Below are 21,379 nucleotides of genomic sequence, written 5' to 3' on the forward strand. Positions count from 1 at the left end.
TTTCCTCCCCATTCTTTTAATATATTGATAAAACTGATCTGAAATAAATAAAACCATGCAGGGAATCTTGAAAAAGAATCTGGAAGACTTGTTGGCATTTCAGAAGTTACTACATAGCATGGAGACACAGCTTCACACAAATCTTAGAAAATTAGGAGAAAGGTCTGAATAGACATTTCTCTAGAGAAAAATGACCAATGACCAACCGACAAGATGATGTATCATCCAGAAGGAAAGCCAAACCTCAGCACTGTGAGTGCCACTCCCTGCCCAGCAGGGTGACTGCAACCAAGCAATAAAAATACTGGAGCGAAGCGGGGGAACTGGAAACCTCAGGTGTTGCTGGCCGGGGTCATCTCCTTGGAGACAGTCAGCAAATCCTGGAGAAGATGGTATACAGCCCTATAACTATATTCTTACGCTCAATTTACTCAGAAGAACTAAAAAAAAGTGCCCATAAATATTATAACAGCATTACTTATAAAAGACCAAATGTAGAGATAAATCAAATGTCCATCAGCTGATAAATGACTAAAAAAAAGTGCTATCTACATTGTGGAATATTATTTAGCTATAAGAAGTGCAGCGTTAGGCCACAACATGGATGAAACTTGAAAACATAAAATGAACAACCTAGTGAAAGGCCACAAAGGTATGCTTTCCATTTATATAAAGTATCTAGAACAGATCTACCTACCTACCTACCTACCTACCTACCTACCTACCTACCTATCTATCTATCTATCTATCTATCTATCTATCTATCTATCATCTCTACAGCGTTCTGCCTGCAGGCCAGAAGAGGGCACCAGATTTCATTACAAATGGCTGTGAGCCACCATGTGGTTGCTGGGAATTGAAATCAAGTCCTCTGGAAGAGCAGCCAGTGCTCTTAACCATTGAGACATCTCTCCAGCCCTAGAACTGACTTTTAAAAACCTCTGTGCACTGCAATTTAATAGACAGGGCCAGCTAGTTCCTGATGGTTGGTAATGAAGGGCTGGAGAGGGGAGAGGCGGGGACATCTGCAAGGACAGAAACCACAGAGTTCTGAGATCATCCCACACATTTGAACAGTTCTTTCTTTGAGTGCAAGTCAGAAAAAGTCTCAGGACATGGTTCCGTCACAGACACAGACACTCAATCCAAGTGTCATCCTTTAATTTGGACCACTGAAATGGCACGGGCCCTCTGCAGTGGCCAGCTGCACGGCAGCAGGACAGGTCTCTCCACAGGGACAGTCCCACCTTCCTCCTGGGCAGCATGACTGCAGTTCTCAGAGCGGCCTCTGTGCACACGGCCTCCTTGGAGTCAACACGGCAGCGTCACGTTCACCTGCTCAACCAATGCCACCCTGCACAAGGGAGTTAGCTGCTTACACCAGAGCGCACTGTTCCCTGGGAAAACCAATTGGCCTATTAATGACTAAAACCTGAACAATTTCCTTGAAATTGCATAGATGCCAGCTCTGAAATCCCCAGAAGACCCTAAAACCTGTTCTCAATCCCCCTCTGCTCCCACCCCAGCTGAGCAGTTCACACCAGCTGTGTCCCATTAGACAAGTCTGCACGTTCAATTTGTTCAGATGGGATTGGTTACATTTAACCTAATTAGACAGGATAGCCAACACAGGTGTTTGTAGGTTGCCGATGTTTTCATTCTCTGCAACTGTTCAGCGGGATTTCCTAGGAACTAAGTACAGGAAATTCTGAGGTCATAAAAAAAATCACGGACTGTATTTCTTCACATCATGCATGGACTGTTCATGTTCTGAGCAATCAAAACACAAGCCCTGTTGAATAGTGGCAGACTTCACCTTCTGACTGCCCTCACACCTAAGCTGGCTGGGCGGGGGGGCTGACAGCATCAGCTTCTAGACTAAGAACCTGAGCTGTGTAGAGAGTACCCGTGCCTTACCTAACACCCACCCACAAGGCACACCTTGGTACTTAGACTTCACTCCTGTGAGCTGGTCACTTTTAGAGCATCTAGAAGGAAAACAATAACAACTGAAGGAGTGTTTATCGTCCTTGGTGGAGTGATGAGATCTGACCTGTGAATCCCAACTAAGGAAGAAACTCCAGAACAGTTCCCAGCAGTCCTCACTACTGGCAAGTGTTGAAAATGTCCATTTTCAAAAGCAAAATGGAGTACAAACACCTTATTATGATGTTTATTTAAATATATGGTAATTACTCAACTCATTAGCTGTGAAAAAAATTGAAGAGGTGAGTTTATAGGCAAACAGAAAGTCTTATTTTTCATAGCAAAGTGGATAAATACTGTGGTAGTTTGAATGTAATTGGTCCACATAATCTCATAGGGAGTAGCACTATTAGGAAGCATGGCCTTGTTGGAGAAAGTGTGTCACCATGGTCTTTAAGGTTTCCTATGCTCAGGATACAGCCCAGTGCACTCTCAGCTCCTCCTGCAGCGCCATGTCTGCCTGCACGCCGCTGTGCTCCCCCACAGGATGACAATGGACTGAACCTCTGAAACTACAGTCGAGCCACCCAATTAAATGTTTTCCTTTATAAGAGTTGCCATGGTCATGTTATCTTTTGACAGCAATAGAAGCCCTAACTAAGACAAATATTTAGCAAGTACTATAGACTATTTTAGCAAATAAAAATTTCAGGAGAAATTTTTAGTACCTAAGAACATGTAACTTAGGTTGGATTTAAGATTAGAGCTTTAATTCTAATTTTTTGCACACCCTTGCACAGACCTGTAACCCAGCCCCTCTGTTTTTTTTTTTTTTTTCACACCCAGCTGGCAGCTGAGACTCATTTTCCTTCCTGAAGTAGGATGATGTATGCTGATAATGACAGAAAAGGAAAAAAGAGTACAGGGGACACAGTGTCCATGTGGGTTTCAATCACTTTAAAACTACAAACACAACCCCAGATTTGGACTTTTTAAGATGCAATTAATGGGTGAGGAAACCTCAAGAGATTTAAAAGTACTGTGATAAACATTTGAAGCACACAGAACATGTCACTATTACAGGTTTTTCTAATGATCCTCTCTGCCTTTCTCCTTCCAGGTTTTTCTTGTGTCTCCAGGCCTTCAAGGTGGTTCTAAGATATTTCAGAGACAGGAATGGCGTTTCAGTGCTACCTACAGAACAAAGTTTGAGAGAGGTGGGCAGAGCCTCCTCCATCTAAAACCCAACCCAAAATCTCCCTTGAAAATAGTGCTTTATGTATTTTGGCAATTAGCCCCATTTATAAATACATTTATTATGTAATCATAACAGATAGGCAAGATGGTTCAGTGGGTGATGGTGCTAGCCAAGAGCCCCATGACCTGAGTTCAATCTCCAGAACCCACATGACAGATGAGGAGAACCAACTCCAGAAAGTTGTGTGTGAGTGTGTACACACAGCACCCACAAACTGTAATGAAAATGTTAGTGTGTACACAGCACCCACAAAACTATAATGAAAATGTTTATGTGTGAGGGTGCACACACAGCACCCACAAAACTGTAATGAAAATGTTAGTGTGTACACAGGAATTAAGCTGAGTTGTGCATAATTAGTAAATTTTGCTAATTAGGCAATGATGGTGGATACAAAGAAATCCACAGGGACCAGTAGTTCTGAGCACTTGTTACAAGAAGCATATTCTCTGATGAGGCTTGCATATGAAATGATGATGGCCTACTACTGCGATAGATTCTTTGGGAAAAGAATCACTGAATTGTTTTTTAACTGCTTTACATTCTTTATGTGGGGATGAGGATGAGTGCCACAGCAGCTGTGTGGAGACTACGGACACGAGGGAGGGAGTCAGCACTCTCCCCACATCATGTCAGCTCTGGAATGGAACTCTGGGTGCTAGGCTGAGTCTTCCTGCTGGTCCCACAGATGCTTTGGCTATTCTTGTTTACAGTTGAGAAAAAGTGTCTCAAAGAAATTAAGTATTGAGCTAAGGTCGCAGAGAGAGAGAGAGAGAGAGAGAGAGAGACAGAGACAGAGACAGAGACAGAGACAGAGACAGACAGACAGACAGACAGACAGAGAGAGACAGAGACAGAGAGACAGAAGAAAAAAGGAAGAAGCTGTATTTAAAATCAAGGATCAGGCCTCAGAGTCTATGTGGTGTACTTACTATGAGTTTTGTAAGATAATAATGCAGACACATATATACATGGTTATAATCATACACACACATAGAAACAACACATTTGAATCCAGGGAATTAATTCACATCAGACAGACGCATTAAACTAAGCAAGACTGTACCTTTTGGGAGGAGGGCTTGAGACAGGGTCTGTGTAGCTCAGGCCGGCCTCATACTCATTATGAAGTTGAGGGTGACCTAGAACTCCTGATCCTTCTGCCTCCACCTCCCAAGTAGTAGGATTACAAGAGTGTGCTACCACACTCGGCAAGACTGTATCCTGACAACAAATGGACTGTTTAAAAACGGATGAACATTGTATTTCAATCAATCAGTTGATAATCAGTCCATTTCATGAGAGGCTGCTACAGTGCTTAGCTAGGTGACGAAGAGTGTAAGCCATGGCCCATTCTCTCTGGGAGCTCACAAGAGGAATCTAATATGATGATGATTTGTTTTGGAAACATACAGATCTATATACAGTCTAAGGGACCACTTGTTTGGTAACAGATTTACCCAGTGCTCAGTTGCCGCTGGCAACAATGCGTGAACCACAAGAGCAGACCTCACTCTTGCAAGGTCAGGGTTTTGAACATGAAGAGCACTCTCTGTTCTAGTAACTACACTGCTTAATTAATTAATTCTAGAGACCCAGTTCTTCACAGGAGGGAAAACTTACTATTACTGCTATGTGGGTACATTCTACAAATACAGCATTCACACACACACACACACACACACACACACACACACACACGCACACGCACACACACGCGCGCGCGCACACACACACACGCGCACACACACACGCACACACACACGTTATGGGCGGCTGTTCAATATGATATGAACAATGTGTGGGATTTAAAAATCTCTACTCCCTGCGTCTCCCCTTTTCACACCCCTCAGTCTGACAAAGTTAAGAACAAGTATTCAGTGATAGCTTTCTCTTTCCTTTTTTCCCTCCTATTTTAGTAGTTTGTTTTTTTTTTTGAGACAAGGTCTCACTATTCAGCCTTGGCTAGTCTGGAACTTGCTGTGTAGACCAGGCTGACCGCAAACCCATGGCCGTTCTCCAGTTTTGGTTTCCCAGATACTGGAGTACAGCTGTGAGCTATTACACTCGGCTTAGTAGCTGACTTAAATTTTTTGAGGTTCTGGGATTTAGCTTGGGTCTTTGCATATGCCAGGCAAATAATGTGTCACCAGCTATCCCCCAGCTCCTTACATTTTACTAAGAAGTGGGAAAAACTCAGGAAATTATTTCAACAATACATTTAAAATTTCAATGATGTCTAAAGATTACCTTTCCAATGAAAGACTACCTTTCCAGTATAAAAGGAGAAATTCTCTAGTTTTAGTATTTAAACTCTATTTGAATTAATTAATTACTTAATTGTGTATGTGTGTGTGGGCACGAGTGTGCCATGGTGACTGTGTGGAGGTCACATGACCACTTTCTGGGGTTGGTTCTTTATGTCCACCACCTGGGTTCTGGGGATCAGTCTCCAGTTGTCAGGGTTGGCAACCAGTGCCCTCACTCTCTGAGCCATTCACTAGTTAGTCCTGCTCATTTAAGAGTTTCAAAGACAGTGTTGTGATGTGTAGCTCAGGCTGGCCTTAAATTTGGAGTCCTCTTGCCTTAGCCTCCCTAATGGTGGGATCCTCCGAAAACTGCTGTACATCTTACACCTATAGAACATCTCTATTTGGAGCAGCTACATTTGTCAAACACTCAAATGCTACTTGGGGCTAGTTTCTGCCCCACTGGGCGATGCAAGTACAATACATTTGGAGCTGTGGCTGTCACACTGGAGAAAGTAGAATGCTCTGTTGCCACCATATCTTACTCCATAAAGAAAGGACGCTAGGAGTGGTGTGTATACAAGAGAAATACTGTTGTTTCCTGAAGATAGTGTGTGATTACACTTAATTGGGGTATATGTTATAATTAATGCTAAGCATTTGGAGGACAGAATTATTAAAAGACCCCAAAGCCATCTTCGTGAAGGTCCCCATAAACAAAGGATGAGAAAGGAGTTGGGGAGGCAAAGCATCCAAGGACTGACCCTTTCATACCAGACTATACACAGTGCACATCTGGATGAGGTGGTTTCATATACCCTTGGCCCCCACAATGTACTTTAAGGTAGCTGGAGTTGGGAACAGGGTTCCCTATGGACAGAGCTGGACCAGTAATTCCCAACACACAACTCTGCAGTACCCTGGTGAAGATGTTAGCAAGCAGACCTTTTTAGACACATCTGCAGATACAGACATGAATGGCAAAAATCTGGGACAGCCTTATCTGGCAGCATTAGATTTCATTCTTCTTATAATCTCTGGACCCCAGTCAATGCAAGTGTAAACGAAAGTGGATGCAGCACAGGTTCCTTACAGCTAGAATGACAGATATTTTACTGTACAAACCTGGATACTCTCAAGAATATAAGGGGATAATATTCATAACTATGCTGTGATGAGAGGCACAAGCTGGGACATTATTATTACTATTTTTTTTTTGAGATAGGATTTCATGTAGCCTGGACTAGTTTAGAACTTGAGTGTAGCCTTGAACTCTTGATCTTCTGTATCTACCTCTCCAGTACTGGGATTACAGGTATGCTTGGCTAAACTAGGATGTGGTCCCCGTAAACCAGTAGGATCCTGGAGAGGACTCTGTGTTCTAATTACCTCTGCGTGGCCACAGGAACGTTGTGGGTTAATATATATCAATCCGGCTAAGGTAGCTTCAACCCCCATCTCACAAAACCCTTTAAATTGGTTTGAATTTGGGAACAGAGCTCCATATGTACAGAACAGGACTTTGACAGCCTGAACATATTTACTGAAGGCAACAAATCATGGACAAGCTAAGCCCAACAGAGGAGAGGCCTGGTCTGCTTGTACTCAGAATCTCTTTAGACAGGCCTAATGAATTAGGAGAGGCTTACTTTAACCAGTTGCAGGCTCATTATCCTGCATTCCAGTTTGGACTGGTGAAAATCTGTTTCAGTCTGTGGCCTGGAACTCATGTACTGCACTTCCCGAGGCCTCTTACATAAACATATCAAATTATTTTTACTCGGGATGTCCTTCTCTAATTCACTTTGTGAATCATGATTAAAATAGGACAACTGTATGTGGAGCTATAATCAGATGCATGCATGGCCTAGAGACATGTATGAAGTCAGAGCCTGGGAGAAACTCTTACAGGAACTGGCGGTAGTGAATTGAGAACAGGGACTCAAATATCCACCAATAGAGAGGCAGCTCAGCTATCTCTACAGGATGGAACATGATGAATCATTACTGAAATGATGACATTTTCAGAGAAAATAATAAAACAGCAAAGGCCAAGGTCTTCAAGACACAGAGGGTATCTTGAGTAGAGTCCAGTCTTCTCTGGATAGACAAATAGAACAAATTTAATGGTAAAATTCCAAGCCCATAAGGGCACATTGCCTTGAGACTCTAGGAAGGAGTCATATGGATTCTGTCGGTCAGTCTCATACACTGAGCAGTGGGCGAGTGTGTGGTAGTGCTGCTCCAAACTCTTCCCTGCAACGTTCTAAGTTAGAATGTGAGTCATACCTGGCTGCTTGCCTTCTGCAGGTCTGTTCAGGCACTTAGTCAGCAGGAAGAGAATATCAACGTATACGGCTCTGGTGACCAAGCATGGATTTTGCCTACAAAAGTAAAGAGTAGACGTTAAAGTGTCTGGGCCAAAGAAAAGAGAAAATTCGGTGTTTTCTACAAGGCATGTCATGAGGTTTAGGCAGCTATACTAATACACTAACAATAATGGACTATTTTGGACAGGAAAAAATTGGCAATTTGTAACAAAATGAGTCCACAAGTCTGTGGCAGAGGCTAAGTCTAAGTCTCAGTCACTGTTCTGTTGTGAAGAGACACCATGGTCATGGCAACTCTTATAAAGGAAAACATTTAACTGGGGGGCTGGCTTACAGTTTCGGAGGTTCAGTCCATTATGGTCATGGCAGGGAGCCTGGACGCACTCAGACAGGGACAGTGTATGAAACCTTTACATCCTGATCAACAGGGGGAGGACACACACACACACACACACACACACACACACACACACACACACGGTCCTTTATGGGCTTGTAAAACCTCAAAGCCTACCCCCAGTGACACACTTCCTCCAACAAAGCCACATCTACTGCAAGGCCAGGGTAACTGTGCTAATCCTTCTCAAGCAGTGCCACTGCCTGATGACTAAGCATTCAAACATGAGCCCATGGGGCCATCCTTACTCAAACCACTACAGCATGTGTAGGGCCTAAGCAGATAAAGCTATGTATGCCATGCTCCAGGCAAACTAAGATTTCAGCTTCTATCCTGCTGAGTTGAAAACAGGAGAAGGAGGTATGATGATCTAGTATTCTCCTCTTACTTGGAGAAAAGGGGGTGGTGGTGGTCACTGGTTATGAAATTCAGGGATTTAACATTTAGGTGAGGGGAATTGCACTCACACATGAAAACAACAGCTATTGAATGACAGCAGTCACTGAACAACACACAGATTAGCACATACTGGAGCTGGTGTCCTTCTCCTAATACACGAGGTTTGCTTTCTTCTTTCAGTGACTGGCTCATTTTAGCCTTGGACCCATATGGCAGAAAGAGCAGGAGACAACTCAGACTCCCTTTGAGGACAGTGCCTGAGGAGCCCTGGCTCTGAGGCCCGCCTCAGATTGACCACGGACAGGCCCAGATTTGCTGTGCTAAGGACCTGGCACATGTGGTAAAATCAGTAGGCACAGTGGGGTCTGAAAGCTGGTTTTGTCACTTGTTATCTCAGGGACAGTGACACGGCACTGACCTCACTGTCTCCCTGTGCGTCACTGGAATGCAAGGGGTCAGACTGAACTGGAAATGGCATCCAGGGCCTGGCAGGTACAGACAGCTCAGGAGGGCTCAATCCAGTCCTCCTCCTAAGGGCAGGGATGGCACCGAGATGGGCTCAGAGTGTCACTGGTGGAGCTCTGACATTCTTATCTTTCGTACATGCACCGTGTAACCAATTCCTATAGTTTGTTTCCACCTTCATCCTGAACTGGCCATATCCTAAGTCTGACAGATGCTAATATGAAAAAAGACCCATCCCCATGTGTGGCACACTACACCTGTCATACACGTGTGGGCAGAGGCCAGGGGCCGATGTCACATGTCTCTCTCAACCGCTTTCTATACTCCCATTTTAATTTGTCAGTATTGTGTTGGTGTGGGAGAGATCAGAGATAACTCCTTCCATGTGGGTATGAGACATCAAACTCAGGCCATCGGGCTTGGCAGCAAGTGCCTTTACCCACTCAGTCATCTCCATAATAAGGTTCCCCTTATTTATATTTTACCTAATTCTCTCTCTCTGTCTCTCTCTCCACCCTATGTGTGTGATGCACACACACACACACACACACACACACACACACACACACACACACACACACACACACCTCTAGCATTGCTTCTCTCCTTCCCCCTTTGTGGCTTCTGGGGATTGGATTCTGGTCACCAGACCGGTGCAATAACCTTTACTCGATGAGCCACCCCTCTGGCTCTCCACCGTGTGTTTTGGGTCAGGTACTCCGAGCCTGGGCAAGATCAGCTGGCCAGCAAGTCGCAGGGATCCTCCTGTCTCCACTTCCACAGCGCTGAGCCCACAGGTGGACGCTGCCATGCCTGCACTGCCCGAGTTCTGGGGCCTGAAGGCAGAGCCTCACGCCTGTGAGGCAGGCACTCTGACCACCAGCTCAGCTTTCACCCCAGCCCCTTGTTCTGCCTCCCCAATCCTGCCCATACTCTGTCTTTATCTTGCTTTCCTCAGGGTTCTCAACCATAATTCTTTGTTGTACTTTTCCCTCCACAACTGCGGTTAACAGTCGGGGTCTACCAGACTGATGGCTGAGAGGCCATCAGGGGACTGATCCAGACTCCATGAATGCAGTGTCAGTGAGGAGGCCTCGGAGATCTCTGGGACCTTGGGTGAGTAGATCAGTGTTTACCATGGCGTGTGAATGAACTTTGGGAGCCCATTTCACATGGAGGGATGCTCTCTCAGCCTGGACACATAGGGAGGGGCCTAGGTCCTGCCCTGGATGAAATGACAGACTCTGGAGATCCCCCCAAGGAGGGCCTCACCCTCCCTGGGGAATGATATGGGGATTGGGTGAGAGGCTGGGGGAGGGACAAGGGAGGAGAGGTGGGAGAGGGAGTTGGGATTGACATGGGAAGCATGCATGCATGTTTCTAAGACATAATTTATTTTAATAAAAATTAAAAAAAAGAAAAACAGTCGGGGTCTAACCTGCCAAAAGGCTATTCAGGAGGAAAGTCAGAAAACTATATGTAGGAGGGCAGCCCTGAGACAGGGAAAAAAAATCAATGAACCAGTAGATAGATGTTTAGCACAAGGTTGAGGAAATGGTCCCAGTGGCCTTGCCCTTAGGGCTGAGCAGAAGATACAAAAAGGATGGTGTTAGACCTCTGAGAAGTTTGCCTGCTTATGCAGGGAAAACAAAGAGACCCTGGAAGGCCGAGGAGAAACATTGCTAGAGTGGATGGGAGAATTGGCAAGGGCCTGTAAGAATATCAGTGCCTATTGCTGTTGTTTCACTCCGTCTTGTCTTTTGGGGCAGTACTGGGGACTGAACTTAGGACCTCAAGCAGAGAGTCAAGTGCGCCACCACTGAGCTACCGTCTCAGTCTTCATAGATGCATTTGGGCAGGGTAGGATAGGAAGAATTCAGATGGACAAAGTTGACCAGAAGGTATTTTGAGACATGACTACAAATATCGAAGGGATTTGTTTGGATCACAAGGAACCTGGCTCGCACTGGGAAAGCAGTGGGGCTCTACCCATGGGTGCTCCTTAATGTCCTGAGTTACTGCCAGCTATGGTGTTGCATGTGGAGGGCCCTAAAAGAGGATAGTATGATAGAAGCCATCTTAATATTCCTACTGTATTCTTAGAGATTAACACTTAGTTAAGTTTCTGTTTCTCTGTGCCTGCTTATCTTCATGTACAGCATATTTTCAAGGCCTGCTGTCCAGCCTCTCACACCCTTCTGCCACCTGGCCTGCAGTCCAGACTCCCCCAGCTGCAGACTTGTGTCCTTGGAACATACCCTGCCAAGGAGAACTTCTACTCCCCCACCCTTCTGCTGCCTGCCCTACTTAAGCCCTGCTGGTACTTTCAATAAATGAGACTTGATCAGAATACCGTCTTGTCTCTGTCTCTCGTGTCTCTTGTCCCCCATTCTCACTCCCTCCCCTAGAGTCCCCGTTGACTGACCTCGTGGGCCGGGGCAGTTGCATAGTCTCAGCCTCTTGCCCCAGTGTTTTCTGGACACAACCATACAGACAAATGTGGTAAACTGGTTTGCTCAATCTTAGTGAATAATAGGCTCTTACAATGAAAATTTTAGCTAAGTTAATGTCTTTTTGTCATCATTATCATCACCATCATTATTGACAGGGTGTCATATAGCCCAGGCTGGCCTCGAACTTCCTATGTACCAGAGGATGACCTTGAACTCCTGATCCTCCTGTTTCCTCCTCTTAAATGTCAAGATCATAGACCTGTGCCACAATAATACATCCTCCTCCTCCTCCTCCCTCAAGCCAAGGTTCAGAGTTCCAGGCTGACCTAGACCTTGCAGTGATCCTCCTGCCTGAGCTTCCTAAACGAACAGAAGCCCCTGCCTGTTCCCTAAGCAGACACAAGCTGAGCTGCTGACCATGCTGACTCCCTGCAGAGACAGATCACTCTGGCTGCTCCATGACTGAGATCTGTGGCCAGCTTGTTGCAATCAAAATCATGAAGGTTCTTTCATATGCTGCCACTTTAGATCCCAGGAACAGAGACTCGGGGTCAAGACAGAGCCCATGCTGGCTCTGAGGAAGTCAGAGAGCATGTGAGTCTGGCCTGCAGCCCACCATTCAGGGCTCTGCCCTCCAGGACAGCCACAGAACAGGCCCATGTGGAGTGAGACTTGGGCTTTCTCTGTCAAGCTTCTCAGTCAGAAAAATACTTTTTTTTTCTTTCTTTCTAACTTGCTTTGACCTGGAGACAACACTTGTGAGCTCAGGGTGAGCCAGAGGTTTGTTCTTGGTCTGTCAAGCCTCTTTGATGATGGGAATAAAACCCCAAGAGACAGAAGCCAGCTGGGCAGGAAACAAGCCACAGGGTTTTGGGGGGCTTGGGGATTTTTTTCTACCTCCAAATGGAAAAATTTTGGCATGGGCATAGTCTAATGAAGATTTATAGTGTTTGAAAAAAAAATCAGACTGGCCAGGGTCTAACAAATGGGCTCAAACACCAGCAGAGCAATGGTATTAGAAGCAGAAGGAGTCCAGCTCGAGGACTAAGTTTATATATACGAAATGGAATGAAGGGCTCTTTTGAAAACCTTGTTTTTCTTCCACTACTCTTTAAAAAAATCATTTGTCTCCTGACAAACACCCACCCGAGAACCTGATGAGTATGTCTTTGCCTTGGGAAATTTCTGAACTCCATTAAACCTTCTGCCCTCTGTCCTGGAACATGGGGGTTGGGGAGAGCACGCAGGACATGTCCTCAATAGCTCCAGTGTCTAGAGGATGGCAGGGGCTCTTGGGAAGCCTGTGATAAATTATTTACCTCTCTTGGCCCTTCCGGAATCCCAGAGGCTGCTGATTCGTTTTAACTGAGGCCTATTCATTCAGAAAACATTTATTCAGAAGTTACATGGAGCCAGGAATAGTGCCAGGGTCTGGGAAGATGAAGATGGCACAGACACTGCCCTCAAGGAACTTAGGGTCCTGAATAGTGTTTTCTAAATTGCAGAGTATTTATGGTCCACTTCATCAGTTATGAAGTAAACGAGTGGATTGTGGCCAGTGGAAAAAGACACGATGGAGATGGAAAAGAGGCAGGGAGAGAAAGAGGAAGGTAAACTCCAAGGGTATCACAGTAGTTTTAGTACCTTACAGGGCTCCTAGAAAATGCTTGCCCAGAATGACTAATCTTACATATCTTTTCTTCTTCCTCTTCTTTTGAGACAGGGTTTCTCTGTGTAGTCCTGGCTGTCCTAGAACTCGCTCTATAGACCAGGCTGGACTCAAACTTACAGAGCTCCACCTGCCTCTACCTCCAAGCGCTGGGACTAAAGGCGTGTGCCACAACTCCCAGCTAATCTTATATGTCTTTAAATGAGATATAATTAATGAAATACAGTAATTTTAAGTAAAATACAGAATATGTTTCCTAACGTTTAACTCCCTTTTCTAGGTAACATACATCTTACACTGCACTGAAAGGATGGTATCAGGAAGATAATGGATATGCTGAAAGCTAGCATTCCTGAAATCAAATCTGCTACGTCTTAAGGAAACTCAATTCCATTCCCCATCCCCTGTGTATACTTTTGAAATAGGGTCTTGGTATACAACTCTGGCTGGCTTGGAACTGGCTACCATCCTCCTGCTTCTGCCTCCCAGAATCAGCTGCAGGTTTTTGAGTTGGGGGCACAAATTAGTCACATCTTAATTAGCTATTAGTCATAATTTCAAGCCACATTAGATTTCACAAGTCAGTATGTGTCTAGTGTATGTGTGTATGTCCATGATACAGATCCACATATACCCACTGACCACATGTGAAAAGTGTGTGTATAGTGTATCTGTGTGTGTACATGTATACAGATGCACATACACCCATTTGCCACATGTGAAAAGTGTGTGTATAGTGTATCTGTGTATATAAATGTACATAGATGCTCATATATCCATTGGCCACATGTAAAAGTTTGTGTGTGTGTGTGTGTGTGTGTGTGGTATTTTTGGCTATTTAAAAAAAAAACACTTGAAATCTACCAGTTTAGTGGGAGAAACATAATCCCTCATATTAGAATGTGATAATGCCATAAAAGAGATAGACCTGTCTGCCTGGTGAGGCATCTGGGCAGTGGGCTGTGGCAATGAAGACTTGGGTACACGGCAGAACTAGAGAACTCGGTGTTGGGAATTAAGGAGGAGGGGGACAGGGGCCCCAGAGCAGGAGCTCCAAAGCCCTAAAGATCTTGTGGGTTCCCTCAGCTAAAAATACACCACAGGACTTGGTGTCCACTCAATACTGTGAACCTAGAGGGATTCCCTTGAAGAGACAATCTACTTTGGATATATACAGTAAAATCTTCCAGGAGAACCCACCATCCTGCTTCATGATCTAAGTCAGGAAATCTGATCTGGAGGCGTAGCCCATGGCTGGGGTGGCACATGGAGGGGTAGACCATGACTAGAGTGGCACATGGACCTCAACAGAATCTGGCTCTGGTCACTTCAGTTCCCAAGGACCTATTCCCCAGCTCGGAGTGGAGCCAAGGCTAAGTTCTCTTGAGCACTGTAGGGACATCCTGCAGAGGGAGAGGGGAGGAAAGAAAACTAAAAAGCAATGCAAAGGAATGCCATGGAGGAGGAGGGGCTGGACACATGGAAGGACTTGGCTGGTCAAAGGAAAAAGGAGGAGTCGCCAGACATCAAACACATCCAGGTGAGGACTGAATGATGGGATCTTAAGTCTCAGCTAGGGCTCATTAGTGTCTGGGTTCTTCATTGTTGCTCCAAAGGCCACAAGGAGAGAAAAAAGTTGCTAACTGGAGCCAGCAGTGAGTAGAGGTGGCACTGGCCTTCAGCAGGCACACACAGGGACAGTGGGTGGCCAGGGAAGAGGGACAAGGGCTAACAGATCAGGGAAGAAGAAGCAAGGTGAGCAGGGCAGGTGCCAGAGAAAGGAGAGGAGGCCAGAGAATGGTGGAGAAGGCACCGTTTATAATGTATGCACAGTGTTCTGACAGGGCTCTTGGCCCTTGCCTGCTGTCTTGGGCCGTTTACTTGAAATGGTCCTGTAGGTTGGTTCCTGACCGGCCTCTGAGGAGCTGTAGGGCTGGCTTGATCAAGGTACTCTGCTGACAGACAGTCCTTGCGTTTCCCAGCAGCTCAGCACTGTCAGTGGAGGCTGTCCACAGAGTCCCTGTGGCTAGGACTTAGGAGGTCTTCCTTTGATGCAGGCCACATTAAGCCATGTGAACGTGGAAGTGCAAATTAAATAAAGAGGAGCTCCCTTTCCCATTCTGATTTCCATTTTTACCACAGCCTGGCCAACTAATCAACATTCTTGGAGAAACAAATGGAGATTTGTTTAAACCATGATGCCAAATGGTCATGAATTGCAGAATATGTAATTTTAAACAAGCTATTTCCCTCCACTGTACCAGCTAGGATTCAGATCTGCAGGCCAGCCAGCTGGCAGCAACATGAGGGGTTGGCAGGCTCCCTGAGATTACCTTGCCTTCATGAGGGGGCGGTGCTGGTGGTGGGCTGAGCGATTATGGCAGACTAAAACCAGTGCTTGCACACACCCCCCAAATGGAGGGGCAGCATCCCTCCATGGGCTACCCCTCCATATGGGGAAGAAGCTTTGCTCCTGAGAGAGAGGGTGCATGAGGGCTGAGGCCTTTACCCTTTGACCAGGATCTTGGGGAGGTAGTCCATGCAGCCCACCCACAGTCTCTGGGAAGCACTGGGGTTCCCTCTCAGGGCGGTCTGAAAACACAGGCTGCTCTGCTCCCCCTCTACCACCATCCAGGGAAACCCTGCAACCCCAGACCATGACTTCCCCTGCTGCCTGAGTGAAGGCTCACCTGGCCTTTCAGTGGGCCCCTAGGGACCCCTTTACTCCCCAGTCTTTCTGTTAGGCATCTTTTTCTTATTAATGCACTACTATTCAAGTTGTGTGCAGACAGTGATGAAAAAGAGACCTTGTGTGGGGTTTGGGATTTGTTCAAAGCCTGGGAAAATGTTTTAGAGTGTGCGTTTCATTTCTTTTATGAGAGATGCATGTTTCCCTCCCTCTGTGACTTGTTTAAAAGTAAAGTTTAATATGCTGCCAGAGAAATTGCTGGTTAATAACTTAATAAGCTATGAGCTGGGAATTATGGGAGAAAAGTAGTATCTAAGAAAACCGTTTTTGTCGTTTGGGCTTGGAGGTTACATAGCATTGATTATGCTATAGGAAGCTAACAGAGTCTTATTCTTCCAGCTTACTTTCCAGGAGCATGGTGAGGATAAACCAGCAAGGAGAATGGGAGCTCTGGATGCTGAGTGACAAGTCTGGGCACAGCCAGGGAGGAATTCTTGTAGCATGCCTGACAAACTATGGTAATACGAACTTGGCAAGGCGAATGTTTGGACCTCAGTTCCAGCAATGCAAGCAATAGAATAACAATATACTGCATTTTATGAAAGGGTTATCTTTAAAAATATTCTTATCTGATTTTATCTTCTTACCAAGAAATATAGTCATTATTTTTCCATTTTTCAGAATCAACAACACTGTTCATTGAGCTCAAGTGACCTTCCCAAGATCAGGGCAAGGCTAAGAATAGAGTTAAGGTTTTCCAGACAAATACATTGTATTAATGTGTCCCCAGCAACTCCCGAAGACACAGTGTGCCAACATAAAGGGCATGCTGGTGTGCACACACACAAGCTGGTGTGGGTCTCTTTCCAGTACAGCTGACAACACCAGCAGAGTCCAAGCTGCCTGATCATAGGTGCATTCTTCATGTCCTGGCTTTCTTCCTGCAGCCATTGCTACCAAGTCTTCTCCAGCCTCCTCCATTTTCTACCCTAAGTTTGCTGCTTGCTTGCTTCCTTCCTACTTTCTTTCTTCTCTTTCTTTTCCTCCCTCCACCCCTTTTCTTTCTTCTTTTTCTTTTTTTTTTTGAAGAAAGTCTCACCATGTCGCTGTGTCTGGCCTGGAACTTGCTGTATAGATCAATCTGACCTCACGCTCACAGGGATCTGTCTGCCTCTGCCTCTCAAGGCCTGCAAACCCACAGGCTGACATTCCATCTGAGGGCAGAGATGGAGCCTCTGGATGGTACAGACCACACTCGTGGGCTTCAGGGATGAATGGCAGTGCTTCCCCCAACTGCAGCATCGCATGCCGTGTCCCAGGCTTCCTAATAAACTAGTGCCTTAAGAAGCAGAGCCTCCTCAGAACACAGGGTTGTGGGTGGGTAAGGGCTCTTTAGGCTCAGAGAGGACTGAGTCTCTGAGCCTGCATGGGAAGGTGTTTCCAGAGACTTGCAGGCTGTTGGAATCACTGAAGACACCTGGGCACAACAGGCAGCTGAGGGCAGTGAGGCAGCGGAAGGCCTCTTCCAGACTGCTTCCTCAGTCCACGCAGAGACCAGCCCCTTCCCTACAAGCCTTCCTGAAAAAGGGCTAAACCCTGGGCACATAGGGCACATGTACCAGGGCTTCATCAGCTCAATACTGGGGCAGGGAGGGGCACAGGGTCATGAAGCCCTGGTCAGAGCTAATGGACTCTAGAGGCACTACCTCTAAAAGCTCACTGCTACAGAGCAGCTGGGTGACCAGGGGAATTAACTTCTTTACACAGCAGAATCTATACTCCGCTTGGTAGAGAAGTGGCAGCGGCCTGTGCTTGTGGGTCTTCTCAGGAAGAGGCCTACAACAGTGATCTTTGACGGCAAAGTCTGGGGCTGGGTCCTATATAGGGAAGGCAGCGTCTGCCAGAGGCGGGGGAAGCCCCACTGTGCAGACTTGTAGGATCTTCTCAAGGATGAGCGGGCAGCAGCAGCGGGCAGGGCAAGAAACAAAACAGAACTTTCTACATTCACCCCTAATCAGAGTCATACTCTGGGGACCACACATGTCTGTAAAGCTGCCCACCTTACTGTCAATTATCTCCTCTGAAGTTCTGTTTTGATGAGATCACTGTTTTGCAACAGGGAGTTGGTATCTCATAGTACCTTCTGGGCTTCCAGTGGGAGGGAAGCCATGCAGGTGGTCTCTAGGCCCCACCCCAGCCTGAGCTGTGTTTACCAGCTCTACTATGCTAGCTAGCTTCAGCACCTTTGAGTTTCCACAAAGGCTTCTTTTTGAGGCAGGAATCTCACCAGATGAGACAGTCTCCATTCCCTTTCCTAGTATAAACTCCATGGTTCTGTGGCCCTCTTAACAAAAGCATGGAGATAAATGCCACACCATTCCCATTTCTAGCGACCCAGGTGACCGGCAGGCTGCTGCCAGCGAGCTCGTGGGTTGTGGATTTCAAGTGTGTACAAACAGGCCTATCACCAGTGTCTGCCCGAGACCAGCGGTTGTATCTGGAAGTGCAAATTCCTTTGGCTGTCCTTAAGGGCCATCCCACCTGCCCTCTTGCCCAGCCTTGCATGGCACCTCCTTTGGTTCTGTCTCCCACCGCTCATGAGACATGCTGCTGCAGGGGCAGCATCTTGGCATGATCTTTTTCTATCACCTCTACTGTTTTCAAATCACACTCCTGTTCTAAAGCTACTCTCAGATATCTGCCTCTCCTGGAAAGTCTGCCCTGACAGTGCAAACCCACCTTTTCTTCTGAACTTTTGTATTTACCGTCTCCACTGGTTAATTGTTTCATATGGGCACTGGACTGCATTATAACTAGACCACGACAACTGAGGCCCACTTGAGGCTCTACCCCATCTGCCTATAGTGCTCACCACAATGCTGTGCTCTGTACTAAGACTCTTTGGTACATGGGCAGCAGACGTTCTTAATTTACTTGACAAAGGCTACTCTGTATCCGTATAACCCCTCTCATTCTCCAATCAAAGACAATTAGCTATGGGACAATTAAACTTCACCCAGCCTGTTCAAAAGTCTCTTTCCTCCTGGAACACTTCCTTGACCCTGTACCCCCACAAACTAGCATTTATTTCTCCTGTGTCAGCTCTACTGTGATTCATTTCAGCCCTTAGTAAGTTCCTACTTGCTTATGTTTAATTTGTTCTTGTCTTAGTCAGGCTTCTTCTTTTTTTAAAGAGATTTTTTTTTAATTTTATGTGTATGTGTCCTCTGCCTATATGTGTGTCTGCAACAAGTGTGCCTGGTGCCTATAGAGGTCGGAAGAGGGCATCAGATCCCCTGGGACTGGTGTTACAGATAGCTGTTAGCTGCCAGGTAGGTGCTAGAAACCAAATCTAGGTCCTCTGCAAGAATAGCGAGCGGTCCTGAACTCAGTGAGCCATCTCTCTAGCATCCCACATGGTTTCTGATACAGGGACAGTATCTTCTACCTTATGCTGATATATTGGCTTTTGAGACAGAGTCTCACTATGCAGCCTAGGCTAACCTTGAACTTGCAGCAATCTTCTTTCCCCAGTCTCCCAAGTGCTGGAATTACAAGGTCACACTACTGTGCCATAATAATATTTTATATTCTCTAGCATGCTGCTTCATTGTTCTGTATTGTCTGTGAACTGGAACTAGCTTTAGTTCATTGAAAATGGCTCAATGAGGTGGGGGTTTATCCAAAAGACAATGTGCTTCAAGTCTCAGGTGAACACACTAATCACATACAAGTAGCTTGCAGAAGCCTAGCTTTTAGCAAAACCCACTTCCTATAGCTTCAAACTTCACCTCTCAAACAGCTTTCTACTTCTTGCATTTGCAAAAGAAGCATTTAATGCAGGAGATGTTTTGCACCTTGTCCCACAGGTCTGGGTTGAAATGCTTCTTTCTTGTTTTAGAAACACAAACAGGATCTCATCTCAAGATGTCATGGCCTTAGACATTCCCGAGATGTCTAAAAGGGAGGAAGCTTGGGACTAAAATACACAACTCCATCCCGTTCACCACTCTGTTATTCACCAGGCTGAAGGCGACTTCGAATAGGCTGAGTTAGAGAGTAAGAAGGTTCCTAACAATAGACTCTCTCGCCACGAAATCTCAGAGCTGACAGGAAAGTGGCGGTCACATTCTCCCTCATCGTCTCCCCTCTGCCTCTCAAATGTAGAAAGGAAGGACCTCTGGGGAAACCTTTAGACAAAAGAAGGGAGGGGAGAGAAAAGGGAGAAGAAGGGAAGAAGGAAAGGAAAGTCAAGAGGCTGAAAAGACACTGCCCCCACCACACACACAAGCAGAGACGCCGCCAGCTGTGCCTGCACACTTGCTATGTGACTAACCAGCCTTGTTGAGACTTGTGTCCCTTCAAGTCTTGGCAGGGACCACAAATGACAGCCTTGCCATGCCCCATGATCACTGGAATTCAACAAGCCCTCTGGACTGGGCTCCTGTCGGTCATGGCGGTGGGAAGAAAACTGCAGCACGGCTGGGGCTGATGCCACACCGTTTCTCAGGTTGCTGCATCGGGCAGCCATCCGAGACTGGGCGAGGGCTGGGGACAGTGCAAAAGCAGGATCGGACCCGGGCCCCAGCACTTCTGCTCTAAATGTAGTCTCTCATATGAACAGATCTGGTGGTTAGAAAAGAAACGCTGTCTTCAGCTGTTGTAAAGCAAAATGGAATTCTAGAGCAGAGCTCTGCAGCTGGCCACGGACCCATGGGGGAGAACTGGGAATGCCACACATAAGTAAGCCCCAGCCTTGTCTCTACAGCACATGCTGAAACCCATGGGCCCAAGGGGCCCAGTGCTCAACTCAGTGGGGACCAGTTAAGAGGAGCACACAGGGTGCAGGGAGCACTCCAGGGACACTGCATAGGAAATGGATTTAGAGTTCAGAGTTTGCAAGTCAGAGTTGGCTTGAGGTACCAACTACTAGAGTTGGTCCCTAGAGTAAGAAGCTCTTCAGCAAACAGGCTCTCCCGTACCCAGTGCCCTCAGCAACATTTTTTTACTCAAAAACTCACTCCCAAGGCTGCTTTCTTAATAACCCTGAGATCTAGTCTTGTACTTCCAAGAACCCGTTTTCCTCACCAGACTATCAGGCTGTCATTTTACAAAAGCATAAACACTCAACTGCATGCCAACAAAGCACTGGTCCTCCCCCAGGCACTAAGACTAAAGGGATGGCCGCCTGGATCAAGGAATATCACCTTCCCATAATGTCATGGTGCCACACAGTCCCTGATATTGGGAGAGAAGGCAGGCCTGATGCCTTTGGTAGTCTTGGGTCTGTTCCTGCAACTCCAAGCTTCTACCCAGCCCTTGAGAATGAGGCCATGAAAACAAGAATATTTTAAACTGGGGATTATATAATTACAATGGCTGATGTCTTAGTCTTTACTACTTAAGTATGAATTATGTCCCAGGGCCAAACAGTGGTCTCACCTGGAGCTGGCCAAGTGTTTAGGCTCCCAGGTCCCACCCCAAGATAGTGAATGGGTCTTCATTCTAACAAATGATTTCGGTGCACACCTTCTTTCCGAGAAG

At 46.2% G+C, this 21,379-nt stretch overlaps 1 protein-coding gene across 2 annotated transcripts in view; it reads right to left on the reverse strand.

The window, feature by feature from the left end:
- Positions 1 to 21,379, reverse strand: part of Thada (THADA armadillo repeat containing) — a 285,813-nt gene that overhangs the window by 62,670 nt on the left and 201,764 nt on the right. For both annotated transcript variants that reach the window (XM_040738715.1, XM_040738714.1), the window contains exon 31: positions 7,723 to 7,817. In XM_040738715.1, the coding sequence (XP_040594649.1) occupies positions 7,723 to 7,817 (95 nt within the window). The remainder of the gene's footprint in view (positions 1 to 7,722; positions 7,818 to 21,379) is intronic.

The sequence above is a fragment of the Mesocricetus auratus genome, unplaced genomic scaffold (assembly GCF_017639785.1).
Source record: "Mesocricetus auratus isolate SY011 unplaced genomic scaffold, BCM_Maur_2.0 Super-Scaffold_100676, whole genome shotgun sequence".
Lineage (NCBI taxonomy): Eukaryota > Metazoa > Chordata > Mammalia > Rodentia > Cricetidae > Mesocricetus > Mesocricetus auratus.